Source organism: Mustela lutreola, chromosome 4 (genome assembly GCF_030435805.1).
Source record: "Mustela lutreola isolate mMusLut2 chromosome 4, mMusLut2.pri, whole genome shotgun sequence".
Classification (NCBI taxonomy): domain Eukaryota; kingdom Metazoa; phylum Chordata; class Mammalia; order Carnivora; family Mustelidae; genus Mustela; species Mustela lutreola.
The window spans coordinates 19618426-19633060 of record NC_081293.1 but is presented as its reverse complement, the minus strand read 5'-3'; the positions used below and the strand labels follow the sequence as shown (position 1 = coordinate 19633060).

The 14635-nt window shown below is 38.3% G+C and overlaps 1 protein-coding gene across 10 annotated transcripts in view; it reads left to right on the top strand.

Annotated features, from left to right (window-relative positions):
• ADD3 (adducin 3) overlaps positions 1-14635 on the top strand; it is a 125591-nt gene that overhangs the window by 98163 nt on the left and 12793 nt on the right. For all 10 annotated transcript variants that reach the window (XM_059173244.1, XM_059173247.1, XM_059173246.1 and 7 more), the window contains 3 exons: positions 8739-8877; positions 12955-13106; positions 14046-14126. In XM_059173244.1, coding sequence (XP_059029227.1) covers positions 8739-8877; positions 12955-13106; positions 14046-14126 — 372 coding nt within the window. The remainder of the gene's footprint in view (positions 1-8738; positions 8878-12954; positions 13107-14045; positions 14127-14635) is intronic.

The following is a 14635-nucleotide window of genomic DNA, read 5'->3' as shown; positions in this document are numbered from 1 at the left end:
AGATACAAATGTAGTGATCCAAACAGGCATCTGCACCCCAATGTTTATAGCAGCAATTCCCACAAAAGACAAAATATTGAAAGAGCCCAGATGTCCATCAACAGGTGAAGGGATAAAGGAGATGTGGTATATATCTACAATGGAATATTACACAGCCATCAAAAATAATTCTTGCCATTTGCAATGATGTGGATGGAACTAGAGGGTATTTATTATGCTAAGCGAAATAAGTCAGAGAAAGACAATTATCTTATGATCTCACTGATACATGGATTAAGAAACAAGGCAAAGGATCACAGGGGAAGAGAAGAAAAAAAAAAAATCAAAACCAGAGAGGGAGATAAACCGTAAGAGACTCTTAATCTTAAGAAACAAACTAAGGGTTGCTGGAGTGGGGGGCGGGTGACAGGGATTGGGTAGCTGGATAACGGACATTGGGGAGGGTACATGTCATAATGAGCACTAGGTATTATGTAAGATTGTTGAATCACAGACCTATACCCCTGGAACAAATATATGTTAATTTTAAAAAATCAAAATCAAAAAGATATTACTAATTCTTGTTTGTAAGAAACAGGTTTGTAAGCCTTCTGTTTAAAATGTTGAGTTTAGAAAGGGAAATAGAGAAACTAATAAAAGCAAAGTATAATACTTCTTTTATTAAGCCCCCTATTAACGCCTTTTATAGGCACCTGTTACGTATAAAATCCTATTTAATCCCCAAAACAACTACGTCAAAAAATTATTAATATTTCTAGTTTACAGATGAATAAACTGAAACTTAGAGGTCTTAGAAAACTTGTTGAAGTTTTTACTAGTTAGATGGTGGGCTCTGAGTATAAACTCTAAAACTCATGCTCTTAACCAATAGGCCATATGACTTAAAGCATTCAGTAACAATGAAAAAACTCCACCCATATATTATTACTGCTTTATTCCTCTTCAAATTCTGTTGCTCAGGTTAATTCAACCCAACACAAGAAAAGTGTTCAATCATAAGACATTTTGGTGTCTGTAAATTTGGATGACACAGTACCTTATTGCCTTCAGCTAAGAAAATAAAAGAATGTCTCCTCCTGACTCCCAAGTATTACTTCGTTTTAGGAATTCTACCATCTTTTGTCAAAACCTAAACTAGGTTTAGCTAGAGATCTTGTTAATGTGCTAAGGAGAATCTACAGGTTTTCTTGGACCACTGTACTCCTCCTGTATATGTCTATGGAAACCCTAGATTATCATTAACCCCCTTATATCAGAATGAAGTGTCCAGGGCAAACTGTTGAAACTAAATGATGCTTCACCAATGTTAAAGAAGCATGTAAGTTGAAAAACGAACAGGACATTGTGCATAGTAGATTTTTTTTTTTTTTTAAAGATTTTATTTATTTATTTGACAGAGAGAAATCACAAGTAGGCAGAGAGGCAGGCAGAGAGAGAGAGAGGAGGAAGCAGGTTCCCTGCTGAGCAGAGAGCCCGATGCGGGACTCGATCCCAGGACCCTGAGATCATGACCTGAGCCGAAGGCAGCGGCTTAACCACTGAGCCACCCAGGCGCCCCGTGCATAGTAGATATTTTGTAAAATTCTACATACATACAGGGATGGAGGGCTAGATGAATAGCGGGGGGGACTCTTAGTCATTAAACACTTGAATGTTGTCCACCAAGCTCCTGCTGAATTTGACAACCTAATATGGAATACATTTTGTGGGTTTCAGAAAAAGAATCATTGTTCTTAAACCTTACTACTGTGGGAGGCAGTTTAGACTGGTTGATGGAAACATGCAGTGTTTACTCTGAAAGTTAGAACAACAGAGTATGTAAGTGATGATAGCTCAGGAACATGACACATTTACATTTAATAGGCCAGTGTGTAATGCTACCAATTTACTTCAGACAGGGGAAACTTCAAAGCCATATACATTTTAGAATATCACTATAAGTAAAGCCTAAAATGTTAACAAGGCACCATGGGGCACCTGGGTGGCTCAGTTGGTTAAGCATCCGAACCCTGGATTTCAGCTCAGATCGTGATCTCAGGGTTGTGAGATTGAGCCCTGCATCAGACTCTGTGCTAGTGTGGAACCTGCTTAAGATTCTTTGTCTCCCTCTCCCTCTGTCCCTCTTCCCCTCACTCTCTAATTTAACAGGGCACCTTAATTAGATTAGTTGATCAAAAGCACCATGACTTATCTGGTCGCTTTGGAAGTTTAAGATACAAGAGTTCTTTATTAATTTTGTTTGCATTTTTATTATATACCAGCTTCAAGACAAGATATTATTCTAACCTTTAGCTTCATACTAATTAAGACTTAGGCAGAGGACAAAGACCATCCAAAAGGAAATTTTGGTTTATTTGTTTTTTCTCCTTTCAACAGGACCAGTGGTAATCTATTTCCAAATGAATACATTTCTTAATGGAGAAATTCTAAGTAAGTTTGTCATGCTCCTAATCCCGCTTTGGGAGAGATTTAATAACATAATTGCAGGGTGCCTTGGGAGCAGCAAGTCTGTAAACTTTTTTCCTTTCTGCTCTCATTTTTCTTTCTTGTAATTATTATTAGGTAGAACATCCCAATGTAAATATTTAAAATCTATTTCTGATATTTATCAGTATTCTGTTACTTGATGTCTGTAAGTTAAACATTACTTAAAAATCAACCTATGATTTTCTCTCTCTCTCTCTCTTTTTAGCCTTAACTGAAATAATTGCATCAGGTCAGTTTCTTTTATCAAATTGGTCCTTTTTTCTGTGATTTTTTTTCTCTTTTCTGTGATTTAAAATCCTTCTCATCCAATACCACTTTCTACTAAAAGCTCTGATCCAAGATGCAGAAGCTAAGATCTGATACTTTAAGAAAACTCTACCTTTGGTTTATAGTATTAAACATGAATATGTTTGTACTTAAAGTATACTCTTACCTACATAAAGTATACTGCTCTTACTCTATTTGACATCCAGATCTTTCATGTTTTTATAATCATTTTTATTTTCATCCATACCTTAGGAATTCAAAGTTTATAGGATCACTCGCTCAGTATTGACAGATGATGTATAAAATAAAAGGATATGAGATTCAGATAAGGCTTTTTTAAGGTACCGTCTTTAACTTAAACACTTGGTTTTTCATCTAGTGATTTTTTTTTTTTTTTTACCATACATTTTTGGACATGTGTTTAATGAGAGAGCTGTACAAACTACAATACTCTGGGGACAAAACAAGTTTTCAAGTAGGATTTTGTTTGAATTGAAAAATTAAGTGACTTTTAAAAAATTTATAACATTCAGTAAAGATTCATTTCTTATTAAAAAAAAAAAAAGATGCATTCTCCCATTAGGTGATGTACAGACCTAACTACACAGGAAGAATTTCTCCTTCAAGTAACATACTTTTAAGATAGTTTTCTAGAGCTTTAAATTCCAGTACTAAAAACCTTTGAAATGGATTTTGCTATCATTAACTCAGTCAGGATTGCGATCAGATTCTTTACTTTCTTTCCTTATATTCTAGGAAATGAAAAACCTCAGGACACCTGGGTGGGTCAGTCGATTAAGCATCTTCCTTTGGCTTGGGTCATGATCTGGGGGTCCTGGACTAGCGTTCTGCATTGAGCTCCCTGCTCAGTGGGGAGTCTACTTCTCCCTCTCCTTCTCCAACTCCCCTGCTCATTCTCTCTCTCTCAAATAAATAAAATCTTTAAAAAAAAAAACCCTCTTATTTACTATTTTATTAATTGAGCATTGCTCTAGACACTCAGGGAGACTCTAGCAATGTGAAAGTCACAGTCCCAACCATCCAATATCATGGTGTAGTAGAGTATGAAAAAGTAAATCAAAATCGTATGACAGGTCACCTAAGTGTAGTAAAGGCAGATGTTAAAAGAATTTAGAGCAGGGTGGAAGAGAAGAAATTGGAGATCTGTCCAATTGGGTGATTAAAGGAGAGTCTTCAAGAAGAAGGTGGTATTTAAGATGAGTGTTAGGAAAAGGTTGAGAACTGGTTAGGTAGAGGAACAGAGGAAGCCTACATTTCCCTTTGATGAAATAGAGTGAGCAGGGATAGGAAAGTACAGGTTGTGATCAGAAGGTGATGAGCAAACCTTATAGGCTAGACCAGAGCATAAAGTAATAACAGTAGATATAGCCAAAATGTTGCATGACAGATTATAGAGATCCTGGAGTGCCAGACTGTCTTGACCTGTTAGAGGAGTCAGCCCATTTTCTCATCACTTCTAGTTTTAATCTGTTTATGTGAATGTTTTTATATGTACAGTTATGCACATGGTGCCTGCTTTGGATCTGGGTTCACCACCACATACTAGCTATATGACACTGGAAAACTCACTTAACTTGAGCTTCAGTTGCCTTGTTGGTGAAATGAACCCCTTGCGGGGTTGTCATGACAATTAAATGAAATAACATAAAAGCAACTCATGTAGTGACTAGCACATAGCAAGCAAGTACTTTTATGAAAATTTTATGCATAAGTTATACACAGTGCTGATTTAAAGTATCTTATGGCAACACTTGGAAAATTATATAATCCTAATTCCTTAGACTATATTTCAGTTTTCTTAAAGGTCTCAAACAATCTATACTTCTGATAGCAGTCTGGCTTACTCACCTTCATGTATTCAACGTGTAAAAACTCCCATGACCTCCTTTGCTGTGCTCTGTTTCAGAGAGCTTGAAGACATGTTTTGTGGTGTGGTTTTATATATATGTTGTTTGATCTTTTAACCTGACTCTTCTAGTGGACCTGCTAGGGAATTGTTGGTTTAATCTGATTTTAGAAGCCCAGCATGTGACCTTGCTGCCCTGTGTATAAGTTAGTTTCTCATTCTGCTTTGCTGGGAGAGGTCCTAGCTATAAGAGGACAAGTACTTTGGTACTTGAGGATCATGATCATCTGCTGCTATATGAATTTTTTGCTCCATCATTATAACATAATGCTCTAATCTAGCCTAAGAAGTTTACTCTGTGTTTCTGACTATAGCTTGCCTGCTGCCTTATTAGTTGTGTTTGGTTTCAGTGATACAACCCATCTCCTATAAAATTGGTGAAAGGTCGTGTGCTTAGCTGAGTTTTCCAGATTTCAGCCTTTGCTCCATTTACTTATGAGGTGTGCAACTTTAAGCAAATTATTGCCTATCTCAAGACTTGGTTGTGAGATTCTAATGAATCAACTCTAAAGGATTATTATATTAACTTTGGATTTTAGTAGGAATATGATTAACTGTTACAAAGATGTTTTTATTTTAATACAGTATTTTAAAGCTTAAAATGTTTATAGATAAATTTTTAAAACCAGCTGATGAAATAATTTTTTATCATTAGCTTTTATACTGTCTTATGACTTAGGTAATTATCTGAGTAGTAGTTCAAAAATATTTGAAACATTAAAAATGAGTTATAAATGTTCATGACAAAAAATGTTAAATCTTTTGTTATAGAAGAATTCTTATCTGTTGAAGCACTTCCAACTGTATAAAAAGACTGGGGAAATCTCATTTATTTTGAGAATTATTTTTCTATACTGAATACTAGAAGCTATTCACTAACCTTAGAGGAGAAATTCATATTTTTCTCTTAATTGCTTTTAGAGGGCTTATGTTTCCCCCTATGACATTATGGATTATCCCAAAGTTTTAGGTTGGTGCCCACCATATTGTGGGATGTATGAAAGTGGAAAACATATTTTCACTAATGAAAATAACATTTGACCTGAGTTTTGCTTGGACATCTACTTTCTTGGACAAATTTTTCAACCTTTCTTATTTAGCTTTCTCATCCCACCCAGCAGAAGTGTGTCATCAGCTCATAAATAGTTGTGCTTCTCTTGAACAGCAGATTGTTTTTTAATCTTAAGGCCATTGTATATCAGCAAACAGATTATCTCAGTTCATGTTGGCTGCTAGAGAGTTTAGATAAAATTTGGCCAATCTCTAGCAAATGCCTACCGTTTTATAGCATATACTTTGTATCTTAACCTCCATCCCAGCTCTGACTAACCTCCTTCTGTTTATTTCTTCCTTAGCTTAATTTTTCTAACCTGTATTTATTTTTGTATAATTTTAATCTATGGAATCTGTCTTAAATTCTTCCTGGAACAGGGTGAGGTAGGGCATGCAATAAAATGATGCCCATTTCTCAAAGCTGTTGCAGTGTATGTCATGAGCAATACAGATTGTTAGGTATTTTTTTTTTAACTGAATAAATAGTTTTACTGAATAAATAGTTTCTTTTTTACTGAATAAAAGAATATTGGTTATAGCTGCTTTCAGCTGAAGAAAGTTTAAACAGAATTTGGTTTTAAAGGGAAGATACAGTTTCAGAAGAGTAGACTGGCCACGTGTCCAGAAGTTTTCTATAGTTTATATAAAGATATATATATATGGGAGATTCCTTTCCTTTCAGCCTTACATATGGTGAAACGTTACTCATCTCTATGAAGGTGTCCATCTGTCTTATATACAGCTCACAACCATTTTATGTTCACTAAGTCTTAGAAATGTATTAATGGAGTCTTCCGAAATGTATTAATGGAGTCAGTGTAATGTGTCTTTGTAGAGGATATTTTATATCCTCTACACATATTTAAATGAACTAGGTACAGTGAATGGAATTAGATGTTTATAGAGTTTGTATAATTGTGCTGATGATTTACATTTAAGAAGTCTCAAATTTGTAAAAGAAAAACCATGTTTAACTGGTATAAATTGTTTCATGAACTCAGAATTCAAATATGGTCACTAGGTTTTGTGGGGTTTTTTTTTTTAAGAATTATTTATTTGCAAGAGAGAACACGAATGGGAGGGGCAAGGGAGAGGGAGAGAGAATCTCAAGCAGACACTGTGCTGAGCACAGAGCCGGATGTGGAGCTTGATTTCACATCCCTGAGATCATGACCTGATCTGAAACCAAGAGTTGGATGCCTAACTGTCACTAGTACTTTTTAAATTAATCACTCAAACATCCTCTTGCTATATTAGTAGAAAGTACAACATCTTCCTCTTGGAATTTCTACTCCCCTCTAAGTTGTCCCAAGAGTGTCATTGACTTAAATAGACCAAAAAGGTTAATCAGTGACTTTCATATTCAAGATGTAGTATGTACATATGTCTGCGTGTGCATATGTGGATCCTGTTGAAGTCTACACAGTCCATGGCCCCTGGACCTCCCTGGTGTTGAAAACTAGTCTTACTCTAGTCAGTAGAAGATGCAGCTTCATTTTTGACCCAAATGCCTGTACAGGCCACCATGGTACATTAGGGAAGGATGACCTCTCTCTTCCTGTGCTAAGTTCAGTTAGGGTGTTTCATGGTGCCCCATGGTTGAGCCTCAAGATTACAGCTCTTAGGACTCAGCTCTTTCAGTTCACATCACAGTTGCCTCTCAACTACTGTTCTAAAAGCAATACAAGCATTGAGTCAGGACTGGTCTTAATACCTGCAAGCTCATAACCTCAAACTACATTTCTCCTTTCCGCTGTGGGGCCCCTGTGCCATTTTTTTTTTTTTTTTCTTAAAGTCCTTTCTGAAAACCTCTGAGTTATTCATCCATCCTCTAAGCAAGGCTACATGTAAGGGGGGACTCCAGGAGATCTTATTCCCAGCCTTACAAGGAAGGCTGCTTTTGGTGACTCAAAGGAAATTCACCCATCTGATGAAGATTATTCCAAGGATCTCCAAGGGATTAGTATGTACTCCTCTTGGAGGTAGTGATTCCAAGGCAGTTTTCTGCCTTTTCCCTTTTAGGTGAAGTGGGGAAAAATTGAACTTAATTTCTGGTAGACACTCTGCTTCACATGTAACCAAGAGCAAGGTTTAGAGAATTTATACCGCAAGAGCTTTCATGTTTAAAATGAATAAAAAACGGCTTGAGCAAGAGAACAAATAATGAATTTAATAAAATAAGTATTGGTTGGGTGTTACAGAAATTTAAAAAATGAGCTATTTCAAGTAATGTGAAGGATTGAGAGAGGTTTCAGATGATGAATCATATTAGCAACTCAAGGGTTAGTAGAATAGAGAATTTCTCTTCATGTTAAGAATTTTTATTTATATAAACACTGTTTCTGACACACATACATATGCCCCCAAAAGAAAAGATACAGCAGAATTGCAGAACAGGAACATGTAGTACCCGAAGTTGGGGGGGAAATGTCCTTTCTTTAGCACAGTATTGCAGAAGGGGAGTAATCAGTTCTCAACTCTTACCAGTTTGCTTTCAGTGTTTTTGGAGCTAGGGAGTTGCCATGGAAATCATAAAATGGAAGCTGTGATAGACTTAGTATGTCTTCGTGAAGACTTCTGCTGTGAGGCAGTCTGTAGTCAGAGCCTTGCCCCCCATTCATAAAGGGACTCTAGTCTAACCTAGATAATGAGGCTGTTGAGCAAGGAATGGCTCTTTGTTTCCATCAGTCTATACTTGATACTCCAGTTCCATGTTGTTAACAGGGTTGTTTCATCTGTATCTGTCTATTGTAGATGTTATAGTAGCTCATTTTCTTTGAGATTAAGAACTCCTCATGATTTTTCCTCCCAGTAAGAACCTTCTTGCTACTTCTTCCAGTGTTTTATTATTTTGTGTGTGATATTTGTTTTAAAGTTGTGTAGATGAAAGCTTATTTATGTAAAAGAGGGATTGGGGAAAAGATTGATTATAGAGAAAGTTTGTTTGGATTGTTCTGCTCCAAGTGAGATGTGTGTGCTCAATGGTTATTTTTGTGTGTTTCAGGCCTTTCGGGAAGACCTGGAATGCCTTATTCAAGAACAGATGAAGAAAGGCCACAACCCAACCGGATTGCTGGCATTACAGCAGATTGCAGATTACATCATGGCCAGTTCTTTCTCGGGCTTTACTTCACCTCCTCTCAGTATGTCAGTTTTGGAAAGTTTATTAATTTTTAAAAATTCTTATTTTAATTAACATATAACATATTCTTGGTTTCAGAGGTAGAGGTTATTGATTCATTGGTCTTATATAACACCCAGTGCTCATTACATCAAGTGCCCTCCTTAATGTCCATCATCCAGATACCCCATTCCCCTGTGCTCTCCCCTCCAGCAATCCTCAGCTTGTTTCCTAAGATTAAGAGTCTCTTATGGTTTGTCTCCCTCTTTGGTTTCATCTTACTTCATTTTTTCCTCTCTTCCACTATGATCCTCCGCCTTGTTTCTTAAATTCCACATATCAGCGAGATTATACAGGAACTGTCTTTCTCTGATTGGCTTATTTCGCTCAGCATAACATCCTCTAGTTCTGTTCACATCTTTGCAAATAGTTTTGGAAAGTTTACAAAATTATAATTTCATCTCTACTTTGAACGCTATACTTCTCTGGCAGGATACTCTGCTCTGGTCCAGTCCTTAAGTTTCTAACATCTAATACTTAGTGTTAAAATCTCTTACCTTTTCTTATCAACCAGGCATTTGTAAACCATAGACTTTGTAGATTATAAAAGTTATAAGACAAAGGCCCTGTCCTATATAAATGTATAATTTTAGTTGAGACATTCCATGAATGCAAAAATGAATAACACAGCAAGATAACTATAGGGAAAAAAATTACAAAGCAGTTCATAAGAAATGTTTAATGACCTTTTAAAAGGCATCATGCTATGAACTCAGGGTTGGGATTGATTATTGGCTGAGGTGGACTGAGAAAACTATGGAAAAAAAGAGGCCTGAACTAACCAGGCTTTAGAGAAAGGAGTAGTTAGAATTTGGAATGAAAGAGGATTGAAGATACTTTATTCATTTAATAATAGCTCTTTGGTAGAGCACCAGTTTGGTGAACGGAACACTATAAGCACTTTATATCTCAGCAAGGTCAGTACGGAATTCTCTGCAGTAGCAGAACAAATACAGAGCACCAGAAGGCGCTGTCAGGGACTGCTTCATGTCAGAGTCAGAGGATTGTCTTTGTGTTTTCTTTCATTTTCCTTCTCTTCCTTCCATTTCGTAGGAGTGAGTGAATTCTAGTACTTTCCAAATAGAGGAATGGCATAAAAAGAGACATAATGATGGAAACATGCTAAGGTTAGGCTGTATTTGTAGAACTCAAAGTGGACCAGCATGTTTGCACATACATATTCGTTAAAAGTTTTGGAAAGAGTCCCAGTGTGATGTGTAAGTGCTCTAACTAAAATAAGAGTGTGGGTACAAAAAAGAAGAGATCAATGAGAAAGGCATCGCCAAGGAAGAGTAGAAAAGACTTGGTGACAGGTTTGATGAGGTTTAGTGGGGACGGAGTGGGAAAAGAACTCTGAGTTCCAAAATCACTGTTCTAGCTTGGAAGAAACATTCTATCAGAAGAAACAAAGAAATTCGAAGGTTTGGCTAGTTTGTTTTGCTCTTTCTGTAATTTTGAGTATTCGTTATGTTCCAAGCACCCTGTTAGAGATAGGGAATACAGTGATAAACAAGACGGAACAAGTTTCCTCTGCCTGTGGAGACAGAAAATAGACTAAATAAAATGGTCAGATAATAGGAAGTGCTGTGCAAATAATTAATAGATGGCGATTTGATAGGAGGAATAGGTAACTACTTTAGATTGGATGATGAGGGAGAATCTCTCTGAGAATGTGACATTTAAACTGAGATCTGAATTGTAAGGAGCAAACCATACCGAGATCAAAAGAAAAAATTCCAGGTGAAAGGAATAAGTACAAATGTCAGGTGGAAATAAAATGAGAATGAATTTGGCAGTGTCTTCAAGGAACAAAAATTAAAGATTATGGCTGGAGAACATGGTTTTGCAGGGACAAGTAGATCAAAGTGAGGTCAGAAACATAGGCAGAGGCTGGTTTATGCAGGGTTTCCCAGCCAGAGTTGGAAGTTTGGATTCTGTTCTAACTTTGAAAAGCCATTTTAAGCAGGAGGGTGATGTAGAAAGACCTCTCTGTAGTTTCTGGGTGAAGAATTAACTGGGAAATTTTGTGGTATTATTAGACAAAAATAGGAATGTCTAGAGTTGGGGATCTCTTTGGCTTGGGAAATGAAGGAAGTTCATACTTCAGGCATGCCACAGCTGCCAAGAGCTGCCGGGATATGGCAGCATTTGGAAATACAGTCCTGGAGCTTAAGGGAGTAGCTTGGCAGATGGACATAGAGAAGTGTTACTCAAATCCATGTGTGTTGATTAAATAATCATTCAGGAGGGTATAGGCAGAAGAGAAAAGAGTCTATAGAGAAAGTTTCGAGAATTGGAAGAGGAAGACTTGTCAGGGAAGAGGAAAATAAGAAGAGGAGCTGTCTTGGGAGTGTCGTAGATACTACAGCGGGAAAGGGGAGCTGAGCTGCCAAGGTTGCTGGCTGGAATATACAAAGGCAGGGCAGTAGGAAATTTGTGTTCCACGGTTCAGAGGTCAGGGGATAGAATTCGGTCCGTTTGGCTGGAAAGTTTATGTTGTGTTGTGGAAAATAGTTAAAGTTGGCAGGGAAAGTAGGAGATCGATTCATGGCTGCCTCTGAAATTTTGTTAGAAATTATACTGTTTTATATGGCTTACATATTGAAACTATTTCTTTGAACTAGTTCAGAACATTTCACAGTGAAAAGATCTCACATTAGCATGTTGACTTGGGCCTTCCGTTTAAATGTTCTGATAGCCCAGAGCTCAGATTCTCACATGGCCACAGCTGACTGCAGAATGCTAGCTGCCCCTTCAGCCCAGGCTTGTGATCTCTCTGGTAGCCCAGAGGCTGCAGCTGGCCCTGTTTAGGCACTTACATGAATTTCCTGGCGCCTTGTTGGCTTTCACTTTGGGTTTTTGCAAAACTTAGAGCAGGGGAGTCGTGAGGCAAAAGGCGACTTTATGTGAATGGATTTACAAAGAGAGGGATTACAGGCAAGGACAAAAACGAGAAGGCTTATTGCAGACGTTGCATGGGAAGCGAGGCCTGAACTCAGGGATGGAAAATGAGGAAACGTGTAAGGAAAAGGATGACAGAACAGAGTGATGAATTACGTATGGTGGCCCAGGGAAGGTTACTTGTGTGTGACACTGTGGGAATTGTAGTACCAGCAGTATCAAGACTGATGAGGAGTGAGAAGGTAAGAAAAAGCAGGGAGAGAAAATCGCTTTTAAGACCTTTTAAATTTATATGTTGTTGGTTGCAGGCCGTTAGAAGCAGTGGGCTAGAGGGTGGGCAGGAGGCCTTTATCGCAGATAAAGATCAGGGTGTCTTCTGCACGGAGGTGACAGCTGGAAACTCAGGAATCTGTAGTGTTTTCCTGGGGAAAAGTAAAACAGCTGGAAACTCAGGAGTCTGTAGTGTTTTCCTGGGGAAAAGTCCTAGGTGGAGGACTGAGCTTTGGGCTGGAGCTGCAGGTGGGAGGAGGGAAGAGAGCTGATTGAAGGAGAAAGAAGCAGCAGGTGAAGGGGAGGGAGAGGTCCAGGTGGAGTCCTACAGGTCTGCAGAAGCCTTCCAGGGAAGAGATGGGAAATGGTGTCAAGGAGAACAAAGACAGAAAAAGTGGAACTTGGTCACTAAAGCCCAAGACTAGGTTTTGTTGCTCAGTGACAGCTGAAGACAGACTGTGTGGTTTGAATGCATTCTTCTCTTAAATAAATTTTTGTTGAATAAATGTCAAAAGGGCTATTAGAAAAGTAGCTTTCTGTTGACATATTTTCATCATAAAGTCAGCAATAACCTCAGTATTAACACTTGGCCATTAGGATCATGTGACCATTCTCCCCTAGCATTGTGAGCCTGACTCCCTACCAAGCCCCTCCCTTACAAGTCCGGTACTAGACGAAATAGCAAAGATTGCTGATGTGCATTTTAACTCTCCGTGTACTTCTGTGAAGGAAGATAAGCTAATGAAACATTGTGTGGGCTGAGAAGTTTCACATCGTTATTTACAAGGCTGGACCTCTCCCGTACTCCGGCAGCTTCCAGGTACCGCATTACTTGATGTGAGTCTCTCTCCACAATTTCTCCTTCTAGGTCTCGGCATGGTCACACCTATCAATGACCTTCCTGGGGCAGATACGTCCTCATACGTGAAGGGAGAAAAACTTACTCGCTGTAAGCTTGCCAGCCTGTACAGACTCGTGGACTTGTTTGGATGGGCGCAGCTGGCAAATACATATATTTCCGTGAGTTCTTTGGCTTCCGATTCCTTTTCTAAAAAATCCCAACGAGAAGGCAGCTGTACTCTTCCCACGTTTACTCATAAGTTCAGTCAGACTTCATTTTCTGAACCTAGCGTTGCTGGGTTACAGCCGACTCCTGATTCAAACCTTAACTCTAAGGGAGAGCCTGCAGTTAACCTACCTTTCCTCTCCATTGGTCTGTGGTGTCCTTTTAGTGCAAACCAACTGCAGAACCTATCCACTATTCTTCTGCAGAATTTTTTCTCTCCATATTAATTATATTTGAGCATGAGTGTCACTAAAAAGCACTTGGCACAGGAAAAATAGAGGGGGTCAGGGAAGTTTCCTTCCTGGGCTTTATTTTTAAAGTATATTTTTTTCCATTATCATCTGTTTTCATGTTGTCACACTTGAAAGCCAAACAGTATTTGGAAGTAAAAAAGTGTGGAATTGTGGTCACAGTGGCTCGGGTGCGGTCTTCCGGAGGGCTCTTCCCTCTCCGCCACTCCTTAGTTTCCCCCGCCATCTCTACCTCAGCTCCTTCCCAGGAAGAGACTCTGTTCTCTTTCCTTTGCCCCTTTTCCCTTAATGTCCATATTGTCAGTCGAGATTGTAGTCATTACCGCATTCAGCTAATATTTTCTCATGAATGTAGTTGAGCCTGAGCAACCTTAGAACTCCCAGGATAACACTACTGGTAAGTTTCAGTAAATGAGAAACTAACGTCAGAAATTTTAGCAAGTGCTTGCGTGTTGAGGGAAGAAAACTTTTCAAGGAAAGTTCCCTGTTGCACTCCTTTAATTTCTGCTCTTTTGCTTCCTATCAACGCCCCCCCCCCCACAATCTCTTATAGTTATTCACTGCAAATATATTCTTAGTTGTATTTACACTGTAAAATATGGACACCTCACAGTAATTCCCTGTTTTTGTTCTTTCTCCCAGGTGAGAATAAGTAAGGAGCAAGACCACATAATAATAATTCCTAGAGGCCTGTCTTTTTCTGAAGCTACAGCCTCCAATCTGGTATAATTTTCATTCCTACATTACTTTCTTTGTTCTTCTTTGTGCTTTTCTAACAGCTTTTAGGTTTTGGTACAGGGCAGAACAAGAGAAGGTATGGATGGGAAATGTTTGCTAACGAACAGGAAAACATTTGGAAGGTTATGTTGATTTTGTAAGAAAAGCTTTAGGGGTAAAGAAAAACAAGGTAGTTAAAAGAGACTAATAAATAAGCTGATCTTCTCAGTGAACCTGTTCATGTTTTGAAGGGAATCTTTTGAAATTTTTCCACCCTGTATACTCTGGAATTTTTTAAAAACTCACAGAGTCTGTGTGTATTTTATGGATTTCAGCAAAGTTCCACTGGTGTGAGCAGGGGGGCTGACCGTGTAGTATTTTTTTTTTTTTTCCATGATTGTGCTCATAGCCAGTGTCGTTGGCTTCTAGAATGGCAGGAACTACACTGGTTCTGGGTGCTGCAGTGTTAGCAAATGGACATTTTTCCAGTGAGTTTAGTAACCTTGATCAGACCT